Source organism: Chionomys nivalis, chromosome 1 (genome assembly GCF_950005125.1).
Source record: "Chionomys nivalis chromosome 1, mChiNiv1.1, whole genome shotgun sequence".
Classification (NCBI taxonomy): Eukaryota; Metazoa; Chordata; class Mammalia; order Rodentia; family Cricetidae; genus Chionomys; species Chionomys nivalis.
In genome coordinates, this window is record NC_080086.1 from 60,827,618 (window position 1) to 60,849,612 (window position 21,995).

The window sequence follows — 21,995 nt, forward strand, 5'->3', positions numbered from 1 at the left end:
ATCCAGCTCCAAGCCAAAACTCTGTCCTCATGAAACAGTGACTCCGCACAACTCTCCCCAGCCCTGGGACATACCCTGCCACTTCCCTGCCTGTGGCTTTTCTACTCTAGGGGCTGCATGTGGGTGGCATCTTGCAAGGGTTTGTCCTTCTGTGACAGGTTTATTTCTCTTAACATCATATCCTTAAGTTTTACTCAGGTGTCAGTGACTGGCAGAATGTCTTTACAGGTTGCTTTGTGCGGAGAGACATTTTGTTGATCCATTTGTCTGCCAAGAGTCCTTTGGATTGCCTTGGCATTTTAGTTTCAGTATCTATAGCACCCTGAAATCCATTCCAATCCTGTCAGTGTCTACAACCAGCATGGAATAACTAGATTACATTGCTTTATACTCCTACCAACATTGTCTAAGGTTTCCAGTTTCTCCATGTTGCTATCCAGACAGCCTTTTACAGGCTCTTTCCTGGATAAGGTGGCTGCCACTGCTGCTGTCAGCAGTAACATTGATGCAGGGCCTGCACCTTCTCAGGGCATTCAAGATGGGTGTTGCGACTGTGCTGAGACCTCTGTGACTATATCCTGCTTCAGGTCAGTTTCTTGACAGCTCAGCCTCCTTCATGACTCTGCAGTACCCATCTTACCCCCAAGCCAAGCTCTTACCAGCTGGTGCTTGGCAGCCTCCCGGATCCAGCGGATGTTATCCATATACTGTAGCTTAACGGATGCCTTCACTGCAGGGAGAAAGGGGAGGGATATCTTAAGCCCTGGAAGCCGCTGCTCAGGGTTCCCAGCTCTCTTTTCTGCTGGATGTGTGCCACAGGCACCTGGAGACCTTGGGTGATCCCCCCCTACACTAACCGTTCTGCATCTGGGAACCAGTGCAGTGATAACATGAACTAACCTACGGGCCTGTGCAGCCCATTGCTCATGCATTCATTCTCAAAGAACAGCTATTGAGGACCAATTGTGTACCAGCCACTGAGCCAGGCACAGGGACAAGAATGCCAGTTGGCTGTGAAGAAGAGTGTAAGGAGCTGGTTATTGGGGCGATGCTTTAGGGGGATGCTGGTTATTGGGGTGATTCATTAGGGGGACACTGGTTACTGGGGTGATTGATGCATTAGGGGATAAAGGTTCCTTAAGAAAGAGAAGGTCAGAGTCCTCAATGCTGAGAAGCTCTGTGGAACAGAATTCCAGAGGGAACATCCAGCACAAAGCCCCGGAAGTGGGAATCCTTGGCCTACTCCAGGAGGAGGCGACAACAGGTCTGAGCAGCTCATGAGAACAGACTGGTGATGTGAGAGGTGAGCACAGAGAACATCGGTATCTTACTAAAATAAACTCCCACTTTGAAAACTATGTCCGGGGTGAAGGCGCACTTGAACTCATCCCTGCTTGTTACTCTATGGTCCTGTGCTGTGCTCTGTGCCTTGGAGGACCTTAGCATCTGTCTGCTCTGCCTGGCAGAAGCTCCTGGAGTGTTTCTGCTTGGCAAGGGCAGGTCACATTGTAGCTGGATGCTGGCTGTGCTGGGGATTCTTAGCCATCACATTTGGAAGTGTGATAGCACCCAGCTTCTCTGTAGAGCACTGGGTGGTAGACACCCAGCTGACACCTAATTGTGTCTGCTTAGGCCCAGGCGGCTGTTTTGAGCTAGAGAAGCTGGGAAGGCAATGGGCCAGATTTCCCAATATAAAACCCTAGCTACTTCCTTTGGCTTGGTCTGGCCTCCTCTTTGCACTTGACCGACAATGTCAAGTACCTTAGAAAGGACAATGTGCTTCAAGGAAGCAGCAGAAACATGCAGACACAGGAAGACCACAGCCACCTAGCCAGGAGGCAGAACAAGATGAGCTCAGGGGTCCAGTGCTCAGAGAAGTTGAGCTTTAGGTGGATGACAACAGGCCCTGGCATGGGGGTGACATGCTCACAAAAGGCAGCTGAAGTGAATGAGAAGTGCTCCTGAAATGCATCAAACAAGGCCAGTGCTCAAATGCTTCCCTCCCCCATGCATGGAGCACGGGGCCTTCAGGAGAGCAGCTGGGTCAGAGAGGCCAACAAGTTATCAATATCCGGCAAACCCCAGGGATTGTGGGTCCAGTTGCCAGCCTGTGGCACCATTGGAGGATGATGGGACCTTAAAGAAAAGGGAAGAAGTGAGATCATTGGGGGTGTAGCCTTAGAGAAGAAGTTGGCGTTATTTTTCCCTTTGGCTCCCGGGGTGTTCCACTCCAAAATAATGGTACCATCTGACCACCATTGAAGTCTTTGAAGCCAAGAACCAAAAGAAAACCTCCCAAATTTAAGGAGGTTGTCTCACTCAGGTGTTTGTCACAGTGACAGACAGCTGACTGACTTAAAGTTCCTTGTGCCTTGCAACCAGCAGAGGCAGAGGCAGAGGTGAGCACAGGGCTGGGGGGAGGGGCAGAGCCCGATACATGGATGGGCTTCATGCTCTGAACATCTTTGAGAGAAGAAAGTCTGAAAGTGCTTGAGGTCCCCTTGTGCAGTAACCTGTGGTCCTGAGATTTATGTAGAACATGAAACTAGCCACCAGTTGTCCTACAGAAGCAGGGAATTTGGGAGACCACCCACTCTTGAGTACCATCCACCCAGAAGTATCACCTCCGTCGGCAATGGCTTTCTCCAGCACAGATGTGGCCAGATGATCAGTGACAGCCAGGTCCTGGGGGTCCCCTGATGTGCATACCCAGCGGAAGGGCCCAAAGCCCTGGGAGAATATGTCCCTGCAATGACAAATGTCTCCTTAGCCACAACCTCTTGGGCTGCCTGCACCTTCTTGCTGAGCTAGGGAGCGGTGTGTAGGCATGCCTAGGGGAGATGGGCAGCAACCAGAATGAACTCAAAACAATTGGCTTCTAAGGAATAAGTCTTAGCAATGAGGACATCCTTGCTCCTCTGCCTCCTCCTTGGACTCTGCTTCCATCTCTTAACTTGTACCACTTCACTTCTCCAGCAACTGGAGCCGGGAAATGGAACAGAGACAAACAGACGTTTTCTCGAACTGCTCTTAGAAAGACTACACGAAGACCAATCATCTAAAGTAAGTAGTTGAGAAAAGTGGGTGAATGTGTTGACCCGGCCTGGCCTTCCGTGGTGACTCAGCTTCTGTGGCAGTTGAAGTGGGGAAGAGGGATGCTATAACCTCGGGCCATACTAACTCCATACTTGTCAGGCACGGCTGAGTACATCCCTGCTATCTCTTTCCTGCTTCTCTTCTCTGAGGAAAACCCAGCACTCTGGACCCCAGTGTCCTAGCCCACCCTTGGTTCTGCTTCCACCAACAGTAGTATAGCTCAGAAGACAACTTCTGCCTCTCTGGACTCCATCCTGAGAAGTCTTACATTCTTCTCTGGCTCTCTCTGTGCACACAGGACCTGTGAGTCTAAAAGTCCACCCTCCTTGATTGGTCTACCTTGGCCCTGCTTCCTGCTGGGTCCCTTACTTCCCTATTTCTCTTGGGCTGCTGGCCCTTCTCAGACCTGCCTTGAACAACCAGATGGCGCAAGACCTTCAAGCCACTGGGGGTCTTGGTCTTCAGGACTGAATCATCGTCCTGGCTTCCTGGCCACATAACTTAGGAAAATGAGTGGATACATGGCAGGGTGGTGTGAACAGGGAGTGACCGTGGCTGTCAGGCCCTTCGGTTCCCTGTCCTCTCACTGAGGCTCTGCCGAAACCCACTCTGCACTTGTGTGTCATGTGGAAATACTGTGATCACTGTTTGGTTACTTCCCAGTTGGGTGAGGTCTCAGCACAGCCCTGTGGTGATCAGTGTTGGAGGCCCGTCTAGCTGGAAAGGCCAAGTCCTAAGTCCGGAGAGGAGCAGAAAAGGTACTAGACACCCCAAAACAGAACCTCCATCACTCACCCCATAATGTGCTGGACATAGGAGGGGTAGCGGAACTCTGTCTTGTTGGCTCCTTTCTTCTGGACATCTGCTCCTGTAGAGTCACCCATCTGTGTGAGCACCCATGACCACACAGACAGTGACTAAAATAAGGGGACCTGGGAGAGTCTGGGAACAGAGTCTCAAGATTTTTCCTTAGGCAAAGTAAGAAGCGACAAGCAGAGTGCAGCCCTGGATGGTATACTGACATCCGTGTGGTCTAGGTGTAGGGTATGGATGTATTGGCCCACAGACTCAGTGTCGGCCCCAGAGCTACCACCCAGAAGAGCCTGTCCCACTAGGTCTACAAGTGGCCCTGCAAATGGCTATGAGAAAAGGCTTGGAAGGAGAGAATTTCTTGTGGACTCTGGGTTTTTTATATTTTTAAAATGTAAGGAGGAGTTGAAGCCCAGAGAAGCCTGGCTGTCTGGCAGGACCAGCTTCAAGAAGGATGATCATGTGGCTGAGCTATGGGTATGAAACAGGGAGAAAAAAGTTTACCCAGGTATGCTCATCCAGGTATGCTCACCCAGGTATGCTCACCCAGGCATGATCACACAGGTATGCTCACTCAGGTATGCTCATACAGGTATGCTCACACAGGGGTGCTCACACAGGTTTGCTCACACAGGTATGCTAACACAGGTATGTATGCTCACACAGGTTTTCTCACACAGGTATGCACACACAGGTATGCTCACACAGGTTTGCTCACACAGGTATGCTCACACAGGTATGTATGCTCACACAGGTACGCACACACAGGTATGCTCACCCAGGTATGGCGCACACAGGTATGCGCACACAGGTACGCACACACAGGTACGCTCACCCAGGTATGCTCACATAGGTATGCGCACACAGGTATGCTCACATAGGCCCCAGACACCACTTGTCCAGCTTCCCCTCTGCCTACCTGCTCTCTGAGCCTCCAAGAGAAAGGCGTTACCATAGTCCCAAAAGAAGAACTTCTCCTGGGCCAACCTGTTGATGGCCGAGACATGCCTCCTCAGGCTGTAACAAACAGGTGATTAGCCCCCAGCTGTCCTTCAGTTCCGCAGCCCCACCCCATCAAGCTTCCCAAGGCCTTCTAAGCCCAGTGCCAGAAGGTCTCCGTGCGAACCAGCCTCCCCTAGTTCACTGTGACTGCTCCCAGTGCCACTGATTCCCGTGTCTAGTCAAAACCCCAAACCCCTCAACACCCCCTGTTTTGTAGTGTCCCCCCAAACCAGCATTCTTCATTGGAACCCTGGGTCCAATGTGCCAGACAAAGGTACTGTGGGTATCCCAGTGTGTACCCAGTGTAAGCTGCCCTAGGAATCTGACAAATATCAATTCAGTTTGTCCCATCATCCCCAAAAGTAACGTGCCCACGATCCCCCCTGAAAGAAGGAAGCCAAGGCTCAGAGGTTAGGATCCTTTAGGCTCTGCTGTCCCACCCTGAGCACTCCTTCCTGTCACCCACCTTTCCTGCACCAGGTGCTTGAAGGCAGCTGGGTTGGAGGACATGAGGCTCTGGGCCTCTGAGAAGCTGAGCTGCACAGGGTAGTAGCCGCCATTGAATGGGTTGTGACAGGACGTCTGGTCTGACCCCAGATCCACCAAGAGCTCCCCTGTGGTGTCCAGTTCATGGACCAGGCGCTCCCTGGGGAAGCGGTGGGGTGGTCAGAGCAGGGCCTGCAAGCATGGGTTGGAGGAGGGCCAGCCAGCAGAAACTGCAGCCCACATCTCCACCCACACACCCTGCAGAGAGTGTCTTCTTTCTCCTTTGCAAAGTGCACAGGCGGAAAGCCTATGAGGGTCTGGATAAGGATGATGGCCTTCCCAGGAAGGACAGAGCTGAGGTTCAGAGCTTGTGGCTTGGAAACACTTAGTAGCATCCCCAAGGTACCGCTTACCAAAGATCCACCACGTTGCCGTGGTATCCAAGGCTGAGCACCTCCTTCTTTTTCCTTGCTTCCCTAGAAGGACAAAAGAGCAGAACAGACAACCCAAACCTGTGCTCAGCTGCCCTGGATGGAGCTGCTCTGCCTCCATACAGGAAGTTCAATGCCGGCCAAATGTGGCAGACATAGGAGGCCACCTAGGGCCTGCGTGTGAACGTGGCCTTGTGTGAGAGAGTGGGACTGTGAGTGTGTGTGAGTGTGTGGAGCTGTGTGTGACTGGAGACCTGTGCATGAGTGTGAGCCTCTGTGATTACGGGCCCATGTTGACTATGCACATGTGTGTGAGTGTGAGCCTGCATTTAAGTGTGGGCCTGTGTGTAATTGTGGGCCTATGTATGAGTATGAGTCTGTGTACATGTGGGTCTGTATGGGCCTATGTGAGCTTGGACCTAAATGAGTGTGGACCTGGAGGCATGTGCTAGGGTGAGGTATGTCCTCTCATATCCCATGATACAAGAAAAGGAAAAGCACAGGCTGGAATGTCCCAGTTGGTTGCGCTGAGCTGCAGTGGTTACTAGGAAACAGGTATCTCAACCCTAACCGGCTCTTCATAGAACTCACTTATGGGGTGGGGCATGGAAGTGGTAGGATTTACTAATGATGATTACAAAATTATTTGGAGAAATAGAAATAGAAAAGAGGATGAATATAATTAAGTCAGGCATGGTAACACACATCTGCAATTCCAGTACTAGGGAGGGAAGTGTGAGAGAGTCTCAAGTTCAGAGCCCCATGGCTGCCCACAAGCCAGCTGCAATAATCCCTGGGAAAGGGTCTCTCCAGAGACCTCTCCCATGATGCTTCACAGTGGAACCTCTAGATGGCACCTGTGGCCAGACACCAGGCCAGAACGGCCCTAGCCATACTTTCTTCCCCACTTCCAATGCCCAGGTTCAAGTGCTCTGAGTCCCACACAGCCAACTGTACCTGAGTCTCACAATGCAATGGTCCAAGCTGTCAGTCACCTCCATCAGCCAGCCTTGCTGGTGGCGTTTTACAAGAGCAGCTTTGTCAACCTGAGGTCACAATATACATATAGGCCACCCATTACATCTCCCCTGAACAACCTCAAGAGCACCCCATGCACCCCATCCCACTTTCATGATGCAGACTCAGAGCTGTCACTACAGCCAATGGGAAAAGGAGAAGGGGCTTCCGTGAGACACGACTTTCCTGCTAAGATAGACAGCTACAGTGGACATAGCTCTTCTCATTTCTCTCTGTTTTGAATGTGGATGGTCAGACTGGCTAGTGCGGAGATTTTTATCTCCACGAGAGAAGCGCAGGAGAATCTAGAGGAGCTAGCACTGATATCATTGAGCTGCTGAACCAATACCAACATTGTCAGTAACATGAGAAAAGTAACTGTCACTCTGTAAGCTGCTACAGTTGCCCTGTTACCCGCAGCCCAACACAGTCCTAGCAAAGCTCAGACCAGCACAACACAGGTAGTGTCAACTAAGCCGAAATGGTGTGTCCCTAAGACTTAGCTCAAAGTTCCTCCCTTCTGCTGCTCCCTGCTTCCCTCCTTGACCTTGGCATCTTCCAAACAGATGTGAGAGCCACAAGCCCCCTGTGCACACCTCTGTGAAGGAGCAGCTTGTCTGCCTCCTCCATCCAGTGCTAGCTGCTAAAGCTGGGGGAGGGGCGCTTTATACTAATTTAATTCACAATATTTATTCTGTCATCTAGGTTCTTCATCTAGAAGGGACACCGGAAACAATGGTTGGACACACACCGTTAAAGCTTCATGGGTTGGAAGTTAGTGGGCATAGAAAATGGAGGGTTGTGGGCATTGTGCAAGCAGAAGCCATCTGTTGCCATAGGGACCTGACCAGGGAGGTAGCATAAGGCTTTGTGGAGGAGGTGATGGGGTTTGGTGAGAGAAATCAAGAAGGGAGTGGAGTGTGGGAAGAGAGGAAAGGTGTGGATGGCAGAGAAGGAAGAGATAGAGGGAAAGGGAGAGGGAGGATGAATGAACGAGTCAGGAGTTCTGAGGGACAGGCAGAAGCTCCCCAGCTTACCTCTGCTATCACCCCAATGCATCCAACGATGGCTGCAGCCTTGGCTTGAGCCCCACTCATCCCACCGAGCCCGGAGGTGACGAAGACCTTCCCAGCCAAGTCCTCGAGGCCCAGGTACCGCCGACCAGCATTCAGCACAGTGAGCTGTAGGCAGGGGAGGCAGGGTGCTTATTGTCCCCGCCTGGCAGATCCTACTGCAGGGACCCGCCACTCATGTGTGCCCATCTCTCACCACAGTGCCATGGACGATTCCCTGGGGACCAATGTAGCAGTAGCTGCCCGCTGTCATCTGGCCGTACCTGAGCAGGGAAGAAAAGGGCAGCGCTTAGGAACTTTAGACTCAACCTCAAAGGTTCTCCTGTGTTATAATAAGTGGAAGAACTAGAGATCATTATGTTAACCAGAATAAGCCAGAGTCAGTCAGGAAGACAAACATCCCATATTCTCTCTTATATGTAGTGTGTGTGTGTGTGTGTGTGAGTGTGTGTGTGTGTGTGTGTTGAAAAGTAGAAAGAAGACTATGAGGGGAAGGAGATCTGAAAGGGAAGAAACAAGAATGCCTGTGTCACGAAAGCAGGTTGGGGACTGAGTAGGGAATAAAGGGGACCAATAAGAGCGAGAGACATCCGGGAATAGTCAGGAAGACGAGTAAGAACTATCTAAAATAGGAGAGAAAGCTCAGTGGTTAGGAACACTGGTTGTTCTTGCAGAGGACCCGGGTTTGGTTCCCAGCACCCACATAGCAGCTCACAGTGTACAAAGTTCCAGTTCCAGGGGACTGAACACCCTCTTCTTGCCTCCATGGGCATTGCATTCACATGGCGCACAGACATACACACAGACAAACGTTCACACATGTAAAATAAAAACAAAACTTAAGAAAATCACTAAAATGGCATACATGTATAAAAATGTCACAGTGAAACCCATTTCTCTGTGTTCTAACCAAAATATTTAAAAAGTTAAAGTAAAAATGAAAAGGTAGGGATATAATAAGCTAGAGTCCCCTGTACCCTCCTACCTACCGGTATTTTCCAGCCATGTTTTATTCCTCTAAAATCTGTCATACAATTAACTTTAAAAAACCAGCAAGGGGATGATTGGGCTAGGCAGAGCAAGACTGAGCATGGCCCAGCAGGCCCGTACTACACGCTAGTACTTACTCACTCACAAAGACATTCACAGCAAATTTATCAGCAGTGGCCAGTATCTGACACCACTGAAATGCCCACACGTGGAGGGGGGAGACAATGAACTGTGATGTAAGAACTGGATGAGAAAGGAGGATATGATGTGTCCCTGGGACACGTGACCCAGTGAAGGTGTTGGACATGGGAAAGCATGTTCTGCAAGATTCCATTCGGGTGATATCCAGTAGGCTTAACTGTGAGGCATCTTCAAATGGGAGCTTAATCTTAGCACTGGACACATGGCAAGGTCATAGCAGTGAACACATGCCCGTGAGAATCCTTACGCTTACACACCAGATCCACAGCTGGCATGCTGAGAGAGGTCTGCTGTTGGGTTCTTGTTTGAGTGAGTCTGGGCGCCATTCCGAAAGGGTTGCTTTAGCACCTTGTCCTCCCCAGCCTGCCCTTGGGTTCTTTCCACGTCAGCACAGGCATTACTGGTCATGGCTTCACAGCAGATGGCATTCAGAGACATGGTTCTCTCCGCCCTTCTGCGAAGCCTGTCAGCTCTGATTTTTTACGTCAATGCATGAATAGTTATAGTGGTATGACCTCCTGTGACCTCCCTTCACCCGTGGGCTGTGTCCACAGGGCAGCAAGCAGGCCAGAAGGCTGTGAGGTCATCAGACACAGATATTTCTAATATTAATATATGCCATTGAATTTCCAGTGATATCACCAGTACTGCCTGAGTGTGGCCATTATCATTGCTGGATAATTAGCGCATGTTGTTTTGGGCAGTGTAAGGGAACAGTAGCATTTGCTGCTAGCTTAGTTGCACTCTTTGCTGAAGACTAGGTCTCAAGGTCTCTCTGTTGCTTCTTTTTCAATGCCAAGTTCATTAGGACCTGGACCTATTAGATTCCTGCCTGTCAGTGGCTTTCTCCAGTCCCTTCTCTCCTGTGATTGGAGGCTGCATTGTCACAAGTCTATGAATGAATATCTGGTCGACCACACAACCACACAATACATCTGACCATCCAGAACCTTTGCTTTTTCTTCTAAAAACGGAGGTATGGAAGCATGGTACACACCTGTAGTCTCAGCACTCAGAAGTCTGAGGCAGAAAGATCATGAATTCTTGCTTCTAGCAAGACACTGTCTCAAAAAGATAAGCAAACAAAAAGGACGTCTTGTCCCTTCTCTCAAAAGACTGCATAAGTTTCACAAACACAAGAAGAACATGTTGGAAAAAAAAGACGTCATCTAAAGATGGTGAAACTCGCTATGAGCCCCCTGGGGTCAGCTCTCTAAGGAGCTTTGGCATTATGTGAATATCCCAACCTGCAGATCGTTCCTGTCATTTGATAGTCTTACACAGTCCACTGTGACAGGACCTATGAATGTCCCCTCTGCCAACACTTCAACCAACAGCCTGAGCCTGCTCCCCCATCCTTCCCCATGGGAAGCACATGGATCTGCCTGCATGCCTACCTGTGCCACTCTCATGGCAGGAAGCTTTTGGCCTCCAGGTCTCAGTCTCCTTACACAGTAACCTGTCCCATTTCTGCTGCACTTCCCACCTTTGCTCTGTACTGAGAATTGAACCCAGGGCCTCAGGCATGCTAGGCAAGAGCTCTACCCCTGAGCTATACCCCAGCTTTTCTTTGAAAAACATACTTTTTTCATCAGTGAGAAAAAAAAAAAAAAAAACAACTAGCCCAGGCTATCTTTGAACACTGTATCCCAGCTAGGCCTTAGGATCCCCCTGCGTCAGTCTCCCAAGGGCATGGTGTGATAGGCATGCGCCACCCCGCCTGATTTCCATTCTCTTGCAGTCAGTGTCCGCACATCTCTCTGTAGCAATCCCTCAGCGCCACCGGCAGACAAGCTCTGACATTTGTAGCTCCGCCATTTTGGACTTTAGTCCCCACCTATGAAATAGAACGGTGGGGCCAATTCCAAGGACATGGTGAGGGAATGGTGGGCCAGGACGTGCTCCCTCAGCCCTCTGAACGGAGGCTGCTTCCTCTGGAGCAGAAAATGTTTCCAGGCCAATAACATGAGCAAGACTCAGAGGCGGGTTATAGCCAGCTGCAGAGTGATTTGTTTTCTGAGGCCCTGTTTTTCCTCTTCTAAAGGGGTCTGTTTCGGGAGATTGGTAAATCCAGGGTACACTGGTGGTGGTGATGGTGGTGGTGGGCTGTGCTGTGCTGTGGTTACACTATGGATTGTCACCTGGAGGCTAAGTCATTGGCTCCCCATTCTGAATTCTGCAGATTTCATTTTATGTGGTGTTTCCCTGAGTGATGATCCCAGAGGTCTACAAATATGTGGATATCAGAGCACCCTCTGTGCTGTGCTAAAGTCTGAAAGCCTTGCATTAAGGGTCACGGTGCCTCTGACTACCACAGAAGAGAGTGAATTGCCAAGTCTGTGCTCCACAAACAGACTCCATGCTGTATTGTCAACGGGAAAAGGCAAAGTACAGAGACTACTGCGATGGTCTTGACCCCTAGCCCAGAGTCTATGGGCATGAAGGATGTTTGGAGATACAGGAAACACGGTCCCCTGGGGCCCATGTGGGACAGGCTTTCCTTACTCAGAGCAATTCCTCCTGTGACATTTGATGGAACCTTTAGATGCAGAGCCTGGGTTAGCTTTACAACACACCAAAAGCTTTCGTCCCCTGTCAGGGTCCAGGAAACTCTTCAGGTTGGTGACAGGGTCCTGTACCTGGTGAGTCACATCGCTGCATAGTTTGTCAGAGCACATTCCACAGGGCACAGGGATGAGTGTGTCTTGTGGGAGAATCGTCCGTCAGAATCCTTTTGAGGGGCAGGCTCCAAGACACCCCCCAGCAGACTCCTAAGTCCTCTGACACTTAAATCCTGTGTGTCAAACAACCCACATCTATCTGCACAGAACCTGTATAGCTCACGTCATACAAGTGTTGGTAACCACACTTGTTATTCAGGGGACAACAGCAAGAAATGCCTGCGTCCGGTTAATGTGGAATTTGATTACAAGCGTTTCCAATTAGCAGCCGGTTGACTGTACATGTAGATATAACTTTAAAAAGAAAAAGAAAGAGACCCAAAACAAAGATCAAATCCCAGTCAGCCATATCTGCAATGGACTTTTGAGTTCATCCAAAGCCAAGCTGAATGGATGGATGGGTGGATCAAGGGGCAGATAGACAGACATGCTATCTATAGCAAGAAGTTGTACTTTTTTGGATTGCTTTTTTTAGACATAGCATCTCTCTATTATGTAGCTCTGGCTGTCCTGGAACTTGTTATTGTAGATGAGGCTGGCCTTGAACTCACAGAGATCCATCTGCCTTTTGCCTTTGTGAAGGCTGGGATTGAAGGCATGTGCCACTATGCCTGGCCTCAGAAGCTGTACTTTTACCACAGGATTTTGGCAGCATGCCCTGAAAATTGCTTCACTTTTTCTTTCTCATTAGTAAAATCACCTTATTCTAACCATACAGAAATTCTCTGAGCTGCTTAGAGTACAGAACTGGGCAAATGTTTGTGTGTCTTCCTTGAACCAGCTGTACGATGTTTTTATTTGTGGGCCAATTTCCTGTATGTCTGGGATTACTCATAATAAAATCTTTGAAACAATGGAATCCAAAATTGCATATTTCTTTGGTTATGTGTCTATAGAAAACAGTAAGCATTTACACAAAGCTACCAGCGTGCAGAGGTGTGAGAATGAAATGATTTTTCCTGGCGTAGTAAGCATTCCCTGAAATCAACTTAACACAGTCATGCTGTCTTCTCAGAAACGCAGCTAAAGCAGACCGCATAGCTGTAAGCTGACACTGTGACTTACATGGTCACCCCCAGGGCAAACAGCTTCTCATACTCTGTCCTGGAGGAGTAGTTGGGAATGACCTAGAAGAAAGGAAGGGACCACGTGTGAGTGGTGCAGGGCCGCCTGGATCTCCTCCTCAGCCACAGCATCCCTTTTCCCAAGCCCGGCTCTGGGTAGGCACCGTGCCTGCTGCCTCAGACTCACCATCCCGTTGGTGATGACCAATCGTGGGGCACCAGGGCTGCTGGGGAAGAGGCCCAGTGGGTGTCCACTGTACATGACCAGAGTCTGTTCCTCAGTCATCTTTGACAAGTAGGACATGGTCAGCCAGAACTGGATGGACAGTGCACATGAAGGACTCTGTAAGTGAACTGTCACCCGCATGGACCCCATATCCCACACTCAGACCCAGGGATTCCTACAGGTCTTAGCTGATCCATCCTAGTGGCCTTGTTGGCCTAGATCCTCCTGGTACCTCCCATAACACCATTCTACCCCTTCTTAAAGTGAAGCATCTCCAGGTGATTGCCAGCGCTGAAGCATCAGACATCAAGTAGCGCCATGGACCACTCAGTGCCTTCCAGGCCACCGTACCTGAGCCCAGTTGCTGAACACCTGCCCATTTCCTCCATAGGTCACCAGCTCCTGTGGAAACTGGAGAAGATGTGGCATCATCTGAGATACGGCTGTGGACAGAGAGGAGCAGGACCCCTACCTGCAGCTGTACTCAAAGGAACAATGACGTAGCAGCAAGGCAAGAAGCCTGAAGAGGCCCATAGCATCTACCAGCCATGTGGGCTAGTGAGTATGGCTGACCAAGTGACATACATCCTCCACGTCAAGATTCCGTGTAAAAGGGAGAACATGAGGGATCTCATTAACAATGTTAAGCTATACTATCATAAACTATTATTAAATCTTTTTGTTTTCAGGTGGCCATTAGAAAGGTAAAATTATAGGTGCATTTATATAAATACATTGTTATTTTATATTTGTTTTCTGCTTTTGATTTTGCCCTACGGTTACAGAGAAAGGTCCAGGGACTGCCTTGTGCCAGCTTTGTAAGTGCATTAAAGGCATATTAGCATTCCTCAGGATCTCAGGGCACGTTTCTCTGGACTATGCTGGCCTTCGGTTCCCCTGTCATTACCTGGGCCACAGCGGGGTCCAGATTGTTCATGATCATGTGCATGATGGCTGCCGCTGCTCGTGTCCGGCATGGGTACTGATCGATTGGGTAGGCCCTGCAAGGGGAAGTCCCACATCAGGAAACAAGGGACCCCCCAGGCCTTCCATCCCACTAAGATGCTGCCCTGGCCGAGCTGACAAGGTGAGAGAGAAGTCAGGTGATACACAGGGCAAGGGGAGCAGCAGGGTCACCAGGCGCTAGGGGACTTGAGTTCCTGCATGCCCAGAGCAGGAAGTCCAGTCCCCTCCAGTCACTGTCCCTCTCTACTTCCAGCCTGGGAGGAATCTGACTACAAAAAAGCTTATGGCTGCTTTCCAGAGCCCTCAACCTGTGGGCATTCAGTCATTTGTTCTTTTGTTCGCTCATCAGACACCCCTGGGCAGCAAGTCCATGGCAGGCGGCAGAGGGTGCAGAGGTGGAGAAGGGCACTGGCTCCTGTCTCATGGGGGACACGAGACTCCCTGGGCCATTTAGAGCAAGCCTGGGTTCTGGCACATTCAGAACGATGGTTCTCTATGACAGCAGCTGCAGCATTCAAGATGCAGATTCTCAGCTCTGCTTCAGGGCTGCTGAGTTTTCGGTCCAGTGAGGCCCAGCATTCTGTCCCTTCACAAGACTTCCCATGATGCTGTGCATGCCACAGTGCAAGAACATCAGCAGAGAGCATGACAGACTTGAAGTCATTGACAGCCACTCCTCTCTCCATCCCACTTTCACCAGCTCTTCCCTGAAGAGCAAAAGACACAGTATCCCAGAGAGACTTCGTGCTCCAGAGCCAACAGGACTGAATGCAGGACGGGGTGCAGGCCAGAGACCTATCTGACAAGGACCCCATCCTCTGGAAAAGACACCTCACTACCTACTTTCTCTGCACAGGGGTGTTAACTAACTGTGCCACCTCCGTAGGTATCCCAGCTCAGACAGACTGACCTCCTCTTTAGTCATGGATTCCCTGAGGCTTCTGACTTCTGCACAGGCTTATTTGAAGCCAAGCCCACAAGTGCTCACCTCATCTCAATGTTGGGGCAGAACCGGTACATATAGATGTGTCCAAACTGTCGTAGCTCCTGAGCAAACTCCTGGGCCAATAGTTTCTGAACATCAGGTGGGAAGTAGCGCAGGGCATTCCTCAGAGCCAGCTGGGGAGGAAGGGGGTGAGAGGTGGTGGGTTAAGGGCCCTGAGGCATCTGGATTGCCTCTGCTCCACTCAGAGGAGTGGAGAGTTGAGCCACTCTGAGAACATCTTCTTTACTTCCTTGTTAGCCGCTGGCCCCTTTAATGAAGGAAGGCAGACCTTCACCTTTCCTTTCTTGGTCCCATCTTCCTCTGGGGCTGCAGACTCAGGATTCTTGTAAGAGGACAAGGGCCATCTAGTATCAGAAGAGATGTGAGCACCAAGCTGAGGGTCAGTGAGGTGTGATGCAGATTTGAGGATGCAGTGTTGTTAGAGATATTGCTGTATGCATGGATCATTTTCCCAGAAGCACCTATGTGCCCTGCTTCCTCCTTTACTGTCTTTGTAAAGTGTAGTGATGTTAAGGCCACCTCCTAAGTACTAATGAACTGGCATACTTAGTATGATGTTGGGGCTCACCTATGGAACCTGTGAGCACCAGATCACAGAACTGTCGGCTGTCACACTCATAGACCTCCACCCTGCCCTGTGCTGCCTGTGGTCTCTTAAAAACTGCTTATTCTATCTTGTCATGGGAGGAGTCTTGTTAAGCACCAAGCCATGCCCCTACTCAAAAACCTTCACAGGTTTCACTGCCTATCTGGTGACACCAAGTGACCTTGGCATTCTGGGTCTTCTCCAGCCATGCTGCACCCAACTCTCCAAGCTCTGCTCTCAGCTCTGCTTGCATGAGGTCTTCTCCAACTTCCACATTTGGGAAGGCCCATCTCCGCCTTTCCACGCATTGTTTCCCTTGTCTCCAAATAGACCTCCTTTCCATTCTAGAAACCTTGTCCGAGCTTCCATAATAACTTCTGCCAAAAAAGTCCCCCCTGGGTCCCTTGTAAGATATGGGGTTGGCTTCTTAATAAATATTCTTGCCCATGGATTCAATGGGCACATCCTGGTGTTGCTGGATCCTAGAGATCATCCCAAGGGAGTCCCTCACTCAAGCTCAGATGGTGTGTTGGCAAAGACAGGTATGCAGATCCACCATGGGAAAGGGCCCTCAGGAGAGTGTGTTAATAGATAGGCATATCTATTAACCATAGTGAAGGCTTGGCTGTTGCATTTAACAGCCAGCACAGTGCAGTGGATGAGGCAGGATTTGGGGCAAAAGATTGATATGGGATGCCCTTCTGTATGCTGTGACTATGTCTGGCTTTTTTTGGTTGATGAATAAAGCTTCTTTGGCCTGTGGCAGGACAGAATATAGCTAGGTGGGAAATCTAAACACAGATAAAAGGGAAAAAGCAGGCAGAGTCAGGGAGACACCAGCAGCTGCCAGGGAAGCAAGATGTGGGGTAACAAGCCATGAGATTCATGGTAAATTATAGAATAACAGAAATGGGTTAATTGAAGTCATAAGAGCTAGCTAATAATAAGCCTGAGCTAATAGTTCAAACAGTTTGTAATTAATATTAAGCCTCAGAGTGGTTATTCTGGAACTGGAGGGTGGGAGAAAAACCTCCAGTTACAAAAGGTCACTGAAAGAAACTGCACAGAGGAGGCGGTATACAAGAAGGTCCTTCTACCAGAACTGCTCATGCTGTGAGATGCACTGTGAAGGTTGTGCAAGCCTGTGCTGAGCGTACACTGGCTAAAGTTACTAGGCAGCACTCCTTACTTAGATATACAGCTGCCAAAGAAAAGCAGGGAGCGAAGCCCCCAGTCTACCCAAACAATGACAGAATGGAATAGCATATAAAAGTGGAAACAAGAAAGAACTTGAACTATGAACACCTGAGCATACTTGTGCACATAAAAGAACACACATATCCACACATGCAAGCACACACACACACACACACACACACACACACACACACACACACCATTGAAAGCAAGTAGATAAAAGAGAAGTGGTTACTGGTTTGGGGACTCCATCCCAGAGGGATGACTTAGCCTTTCCGTATTCTAACTCCCTGGATCTGTAAGTCACCTTTCCTTTAAGGATGCTGCATCCTCTGAACACATGGGTATAGTACAGTGTACTATGGTCCTGTAGCGCCTGTACCATGTGTACTACGGTACTACATCTGTAGCATACCACCTGCACTACAGGACAGTTCGGATAGGGGCTGGAGATTGAAACTCACAGAGACAGAGACGTGGGCCATCCTTGATTTCCCCAAGAATGCCAACTTTACTGTGTTCCAGAGCAGCTAATATAGTGCCTTCCCTGACCAATGGCCATGCCCTAGCTCTAGGGATTCTTCAGCTGCAAGCCACCAGAAACCATTCCCCTGTCTCATGCTCAGAGCAGCTGCAAACAGAAAAACAAGTTGTTTTGCTCGGAGCAGCTGCAAACATAGAAAACAAGTTGTTTACAGGGAATTCAGGGTCTGGGGGTCCACAGTCCCCAACACATGGGGACATACAAGAATGAAACTGAAGGGGCCAGTCTCTCTGCTCCTGTCTGCCACCACAAATCAAGGTGGAGGCTGGTCACTGTCATCCAGCCACAAGCATCTCAACAGAGCCCCACAGGTGGCAGAACCTTTCCAGTTTTTGTGGCTGAGCATCAGTGCAGGGAGGTGCCCAAGGGGGAGGAACATTAACCACAACAGAGAAGTGAACTCAGCAGAATTAGACAGGGTGAGTAAAAAGGCAGCCCCCCACTCTTGTCTTTCCTTTCTCCAGCACTAGCCCCAGCTTGGCTGGCACCACCCCATTTTCTAGGACCCTCAGTTTGCAGCTCTCACTCCTAGCTCCTGTCCATCAGTGTCCTACCCCAGCAGCTCTTACACGTACTCCTTGCTTGTGGGCAGCTTGGAGAAAGCTTAGGGGTAGTCTCCCCTAGGACAGCAGTCTCTGAGTGAGGGCGAGGGTGGGCTCCTCGCTCAGCCTTCATACTTCTGTGTCTTTCAGAAAAGTACCCCCTCCCCCTGCCCGCCATGGTTCAGGGACTTGTTTTAGTCTGACAGCTTGGACAGTTCTTGGGCCTCAATCCTTTGGGCAAAGAGAGCCACCAGGTGAGGCCCTCCCTGAACTGTCAGCCCTCCCAGAGGACTGCTATGTCCTTGATGGAGAACCACAGGCCCTGGGAGGTTTGGGCAAGGGACAAAGAAAAAACGGTGCAAAGGACATAAGTCACCCAGTCACTCAGTTTCACATGAGCCGGGCAAGGTTCATGTGAAGTTGTTGACCTAGGGCCACTTCACACCCTGCCTCTTCCTCTTCCTCACTAGAGGTGGCAACTGCACCACCACAGACTGTTTGGGTGACCTTGAACCCCTGTGTTTTCATTGGGAAGTGGGGAGCCCATTTCCAAGCCTAAAGTAACTCCAGGGTGCCTTCACCTGAGGAATATCAGGTGACAGTCCTTGACACATCCCCTCACTCTTCTCTGGGAAATGGCGGGGACGGGGTGGGCAACTAAGGTGTAGACAGAAGGGGTACCCAGACACCCTGACCATCTAAAAGACAGCAAGGGGCCCCAAGCTCAGGGGGACTGGGTAGCAATCTCACCTGCTCTTCTGCAAGGCTGAGGTTAGGTGTCCTGACTGGAGCGTGTGGCACACCAGCCCAGCGACCCCGGTTCTCAGGGAGGGGTCGTAGGGGCAAGCCAGAACACAGTTCCTGGAGGCTGGACATGGCTGCAGAGACTGAGCTGGAGGTCGGCACGAAGTGACTGGGCTGTCAGGAGCAAGCAAGGTGGGGACAGACAACCCCAGGGCCACCTCCTCTGGTCCCTCATTGGGTGCAGAGAAAGCACAAAGGGCAGGCAGGTCATTTGGATCACTGGCTGGTAGGCAGGCTGCCTGAATGTTACTGGGAGGAGAAGCTCCTTGGAGGGTAGGAGAAGCTCCTATCAAATTAGACAGAGTTTCGGGTGCTTGGTGGGCTCTGAGGTTGAGGTTTTCTCAGTCTTAGAGGATGCCACACAGGTGGCAATGTTGGAATATGTGTCCTGATAATGAGGGAGTCATGTGACATCGAATCTAGCTCTACAGAAGCCAGTCCCTTGTACCCCCTCCCTGACATTTGAGCACAATGGGACCAGATGATTGGTGTGGTGACAGCTCTCCACACCCCCAGCATCCCCTAATCATTAACAACTCGACCAGAAAGCCATTCTCATCATGCTGGCATTGAACCAGAGGCCAATGCTGGGTGTCGCTCCCCTCCCTCTAGCCAGGAAGGGCCCACCATTGAGTCTCAGTGGTCCTGGTAAGTGACCACTCCTCGTCAGCCTGTGGCCTTTACCCTGTCCCTGTGTACACAGGTGGGTGGTGACCAACTCCTCCCTCTGCAGAAAGAGGTCATGACACCCAGCCTTAGTGATCCACTGGCTAGTTTGAGCAGCACACAACGTGACTGACCCTTACAGTAGTCCTCAGAGCTCAAGTCTAACTAAACTGACAAGGAAAATGAAGTCAGAGAGGCAAGGCGACTGTAGCTGGTCATGAGTGAAGTGCAGATTGGATCCTGGGACCCCACATTTGGACGCAGACATCATTGAAGTGACTCTTGCCCTTAAGTGTCCAGTGTACAGAACGGGGTGGCGTGGGTGTTAACAAGGTGTGGTACAGCAGTGTGAGAAAAGTAGATTGCTTCTGAAGCCCTTGAGGCTGGGACACTAGGGGACTCTTGCTACCAATGCTCTCTGACTTCCAGTTTACAAATCTTGTGGAATTCCAGGGTGACGAGGCTATTTTTGATCTCAGTACTCTAGAGAGTCGGCTTTGGGGCTCCTGGACAGCCCCAGAAGTCACTTGTTTACCAGGAAACTTTCTACTCCGGGAGCCAGGGAGAGCAGGTGGAAGGTGTGTAAGGAATCCCAGGTAGTCCCTAAGGAAGGGCCCCTATCAAGCCACTAGAGATTCTCAGAGTCCAAAGAAGTGTGTGTGTGTGTGTGTGTGTGTATGTGTGTGTCTGCACCTCTCACACCTCGCCCACAGCACCTTCTGCCCAGTTGACATATGAATCTGTAGTGGTAGTTGGAGAATAATGTAACGTGCTACCCTGATTGTAGCAGGTTCGGACTGAATTGTAGCAGGTTCCTTTCTTGGGGGCTGAGCAGTCCATCTACCCTTGAGTTTCAATCTTAGGCCATAGGAACCCCAGTTCATAGCCAGTCAACCAAAGCACAGGTCATTGCCTTGCTCATGACTAGCATCTAAAATGGGGCAGTTTTGGAGACTGAGACCCCAGTTGTGGGGTGGGGCATGTGCTCCAGGTAGGTGGGGTCGGGATTGCCTGTTGACATCTGCTTGGGAACTGATGGTAGGGAAGCAAACTTCACATTCGTTCCCTTGTGCATGGTGTTAGGCAGAGTTGGAGATGGGTCCTTAGTGCCTCTTGCTGGAGTCTCAGTGCCTCCCACAGGGAGGTCTCCTAGCTTCAATCGAGGACCCTGATCTTATAGGCTCAGGTGGCCAAGCACCACCACCTCGTAACAGGTACTGTTGCAGGCTGGGATCAGACGGAATGAGGCTCCCTTGGCAGTACCAGCCTCGGTTCTCCCTTCTGTGAACCTGAGCACTGTGGGCCCCAATTCCAGAGGCTGCACACACTTCTCTCTGCCCACTGGTTCTGGTGCCTAAAGCCTCTTCTTCTCACATCAGGCAGAAGAGGGCTGCAGGTTTGGTTAGGGAGGTGGGGGGGGGGCAGAAATAGCCCCACGAGCAGCAACCCACCATCTGTCAGTCCTAGAAGGCCTTCTCCTAGGCAGCATTGCTTTGTACCTGACTGACTGACCTCTGTTCTCTGTTCCAATTCCCCTCCCCCTAACAGAGACTGTCAATAATCTGTCTGCCCTGATCTCAAGAGAAAGTCAGAAACTCTGTTTGTGAAATCTGATTTTTAAATGTTTGTAATCAATTCATGCATTTTTAATATTCTTCCTGAGAAGAGGGGTGGACAGCCTCATAGCCAGCATCCTGACTGGGCTGTTCAGGATGTCATCACTGGGGAGACAGATGGGCACATGGGGTACCTGTGCCGGCTCACAACCGCATGTGAATCTCCTCCTAGCATAAGTTAGAAAATAAACATTGTAAACATTTGAAAGGAATGAGGGGCTTGCATAGGTTTAACACAGCAGTGTGCTAGGCTTGAGCCCCAACTACCCTGCCCACTATCTGTGTGTCCTTGGGCAAGTTTCTTGGTCTCTCTGGGACTCCATAAGTGAAAGGATGGTTGGCCCTTCGGATCCACATCTGAATATTTCTAAAGTTGGCCCTGCATGGACCTGTACCTATGTTTATCCTGTCTAAAGTCTAGTTGTACAACGATGGCATTGCATTAGCTATAAGGCAACCAGGGATGACTGGAGGCCAATGGGAGGACTTCACAGGTCACATGCTGCTCTATAACATGTAAGGTAAGGACTGTAGTATTTGCAGGTTCCAGCGCCATGGACACCAAGGGATGACACTAACAACACTAATATCACATAGATGTGGCTGGGAATGGAATGACCTCATACCCGAAGGGCCCTGAAGGTTCTGCACGTGTCATCAGCACCATAATGAGGTGTAGGCACCTTTCTCTTGAAATCTAAAGGACTTCATCCCCAGAGACAGCTTTGGCCTCTTGCTAGTCCCTACCTCCCTGACCAACACAGACGCTGAGAAGCACAAACAGCACCCAGAAACCTCACCTGTCAGGTTTGCAGTTTAGAATCACATACCAGAGGATCTGAGGAGCTGTCCTGCCTCTCACTTCACTCTTTCACCAGCACCCACCCTAAAGCCTCCTTACTAATCATTTAATATCAGAGACAGAATTAAATCAGATCCTCAAATTCTCAGGCGTGTCTCTGTGTGAGGTGGGAATCCAGTCCTGTCATTG

At 50.2% G+C, this 21,995-nt stretch overlaps 1 protein-coding gene across 1 annotated transcript in view; it reads right to left on the reverse strand.

Moving 5' to 3' along the window:
• The window catches only part of Uroc1 (urocanate hydratase 1), a 30,276-nt gene extending 11,482 nt beyond the window's left edge, over positions 1-18,794 (reverse strand). The window contains exons 1-15 of the mRNA XM_057761316.1: positions 18,669-18,794; positions 15,032-15,162; positions 13,985-14,078; positions 13,429-13,488; positions 13,039-13,167; positions 12,853-12,914; positions 8,112-8,178; positions 7,880-8,023; positions 6,783-6,871; positions 5,808-5,870; positions 5,375-5,554; positions 4,826-4,923; positions 3,892-3,964; positions 2,625-2,746; positions 660-730 (exon numbers count right to left, since the gene is read on the reverse strand). Of these exons, the coding sequence (XP_057617299.1) occupies positions 660-730; positions 2,625-2,746; positions 3,892-3,964; positions 4,826-4,923; positions 5,375-5,554; positions 5,808-5,870; positions 6,783-6,871; positions 7,880-8,023; positions 8,112-8,178; positions 12,853-12,914; positions 13,039-13,167; positions 13,429-13,488; positions 13,985-14,078; positions 15,032-15,162; positions 18,669-18,794 (1,509 nt within the window). The remainder of the gene's footprint in view (positions 1-659; positions 731-2,624; positions 2,747-3,891; positions 3,965-4,825; positions 4,924-5,374; positions 5,555-5,807; positions 5,871-6,782; positions 6,872-7,879; positions 8,024-8,111; positions 8,179-12,852; positions 12,915-13,038; positions 13,168-13,428; positions 13,489-13,984; positions 14,079-15,031; positions 15,163-18,668) is intronic.
• Between the last annotated feature and the right edge of the window lie 3,201 nt (positions 18,795-21,995).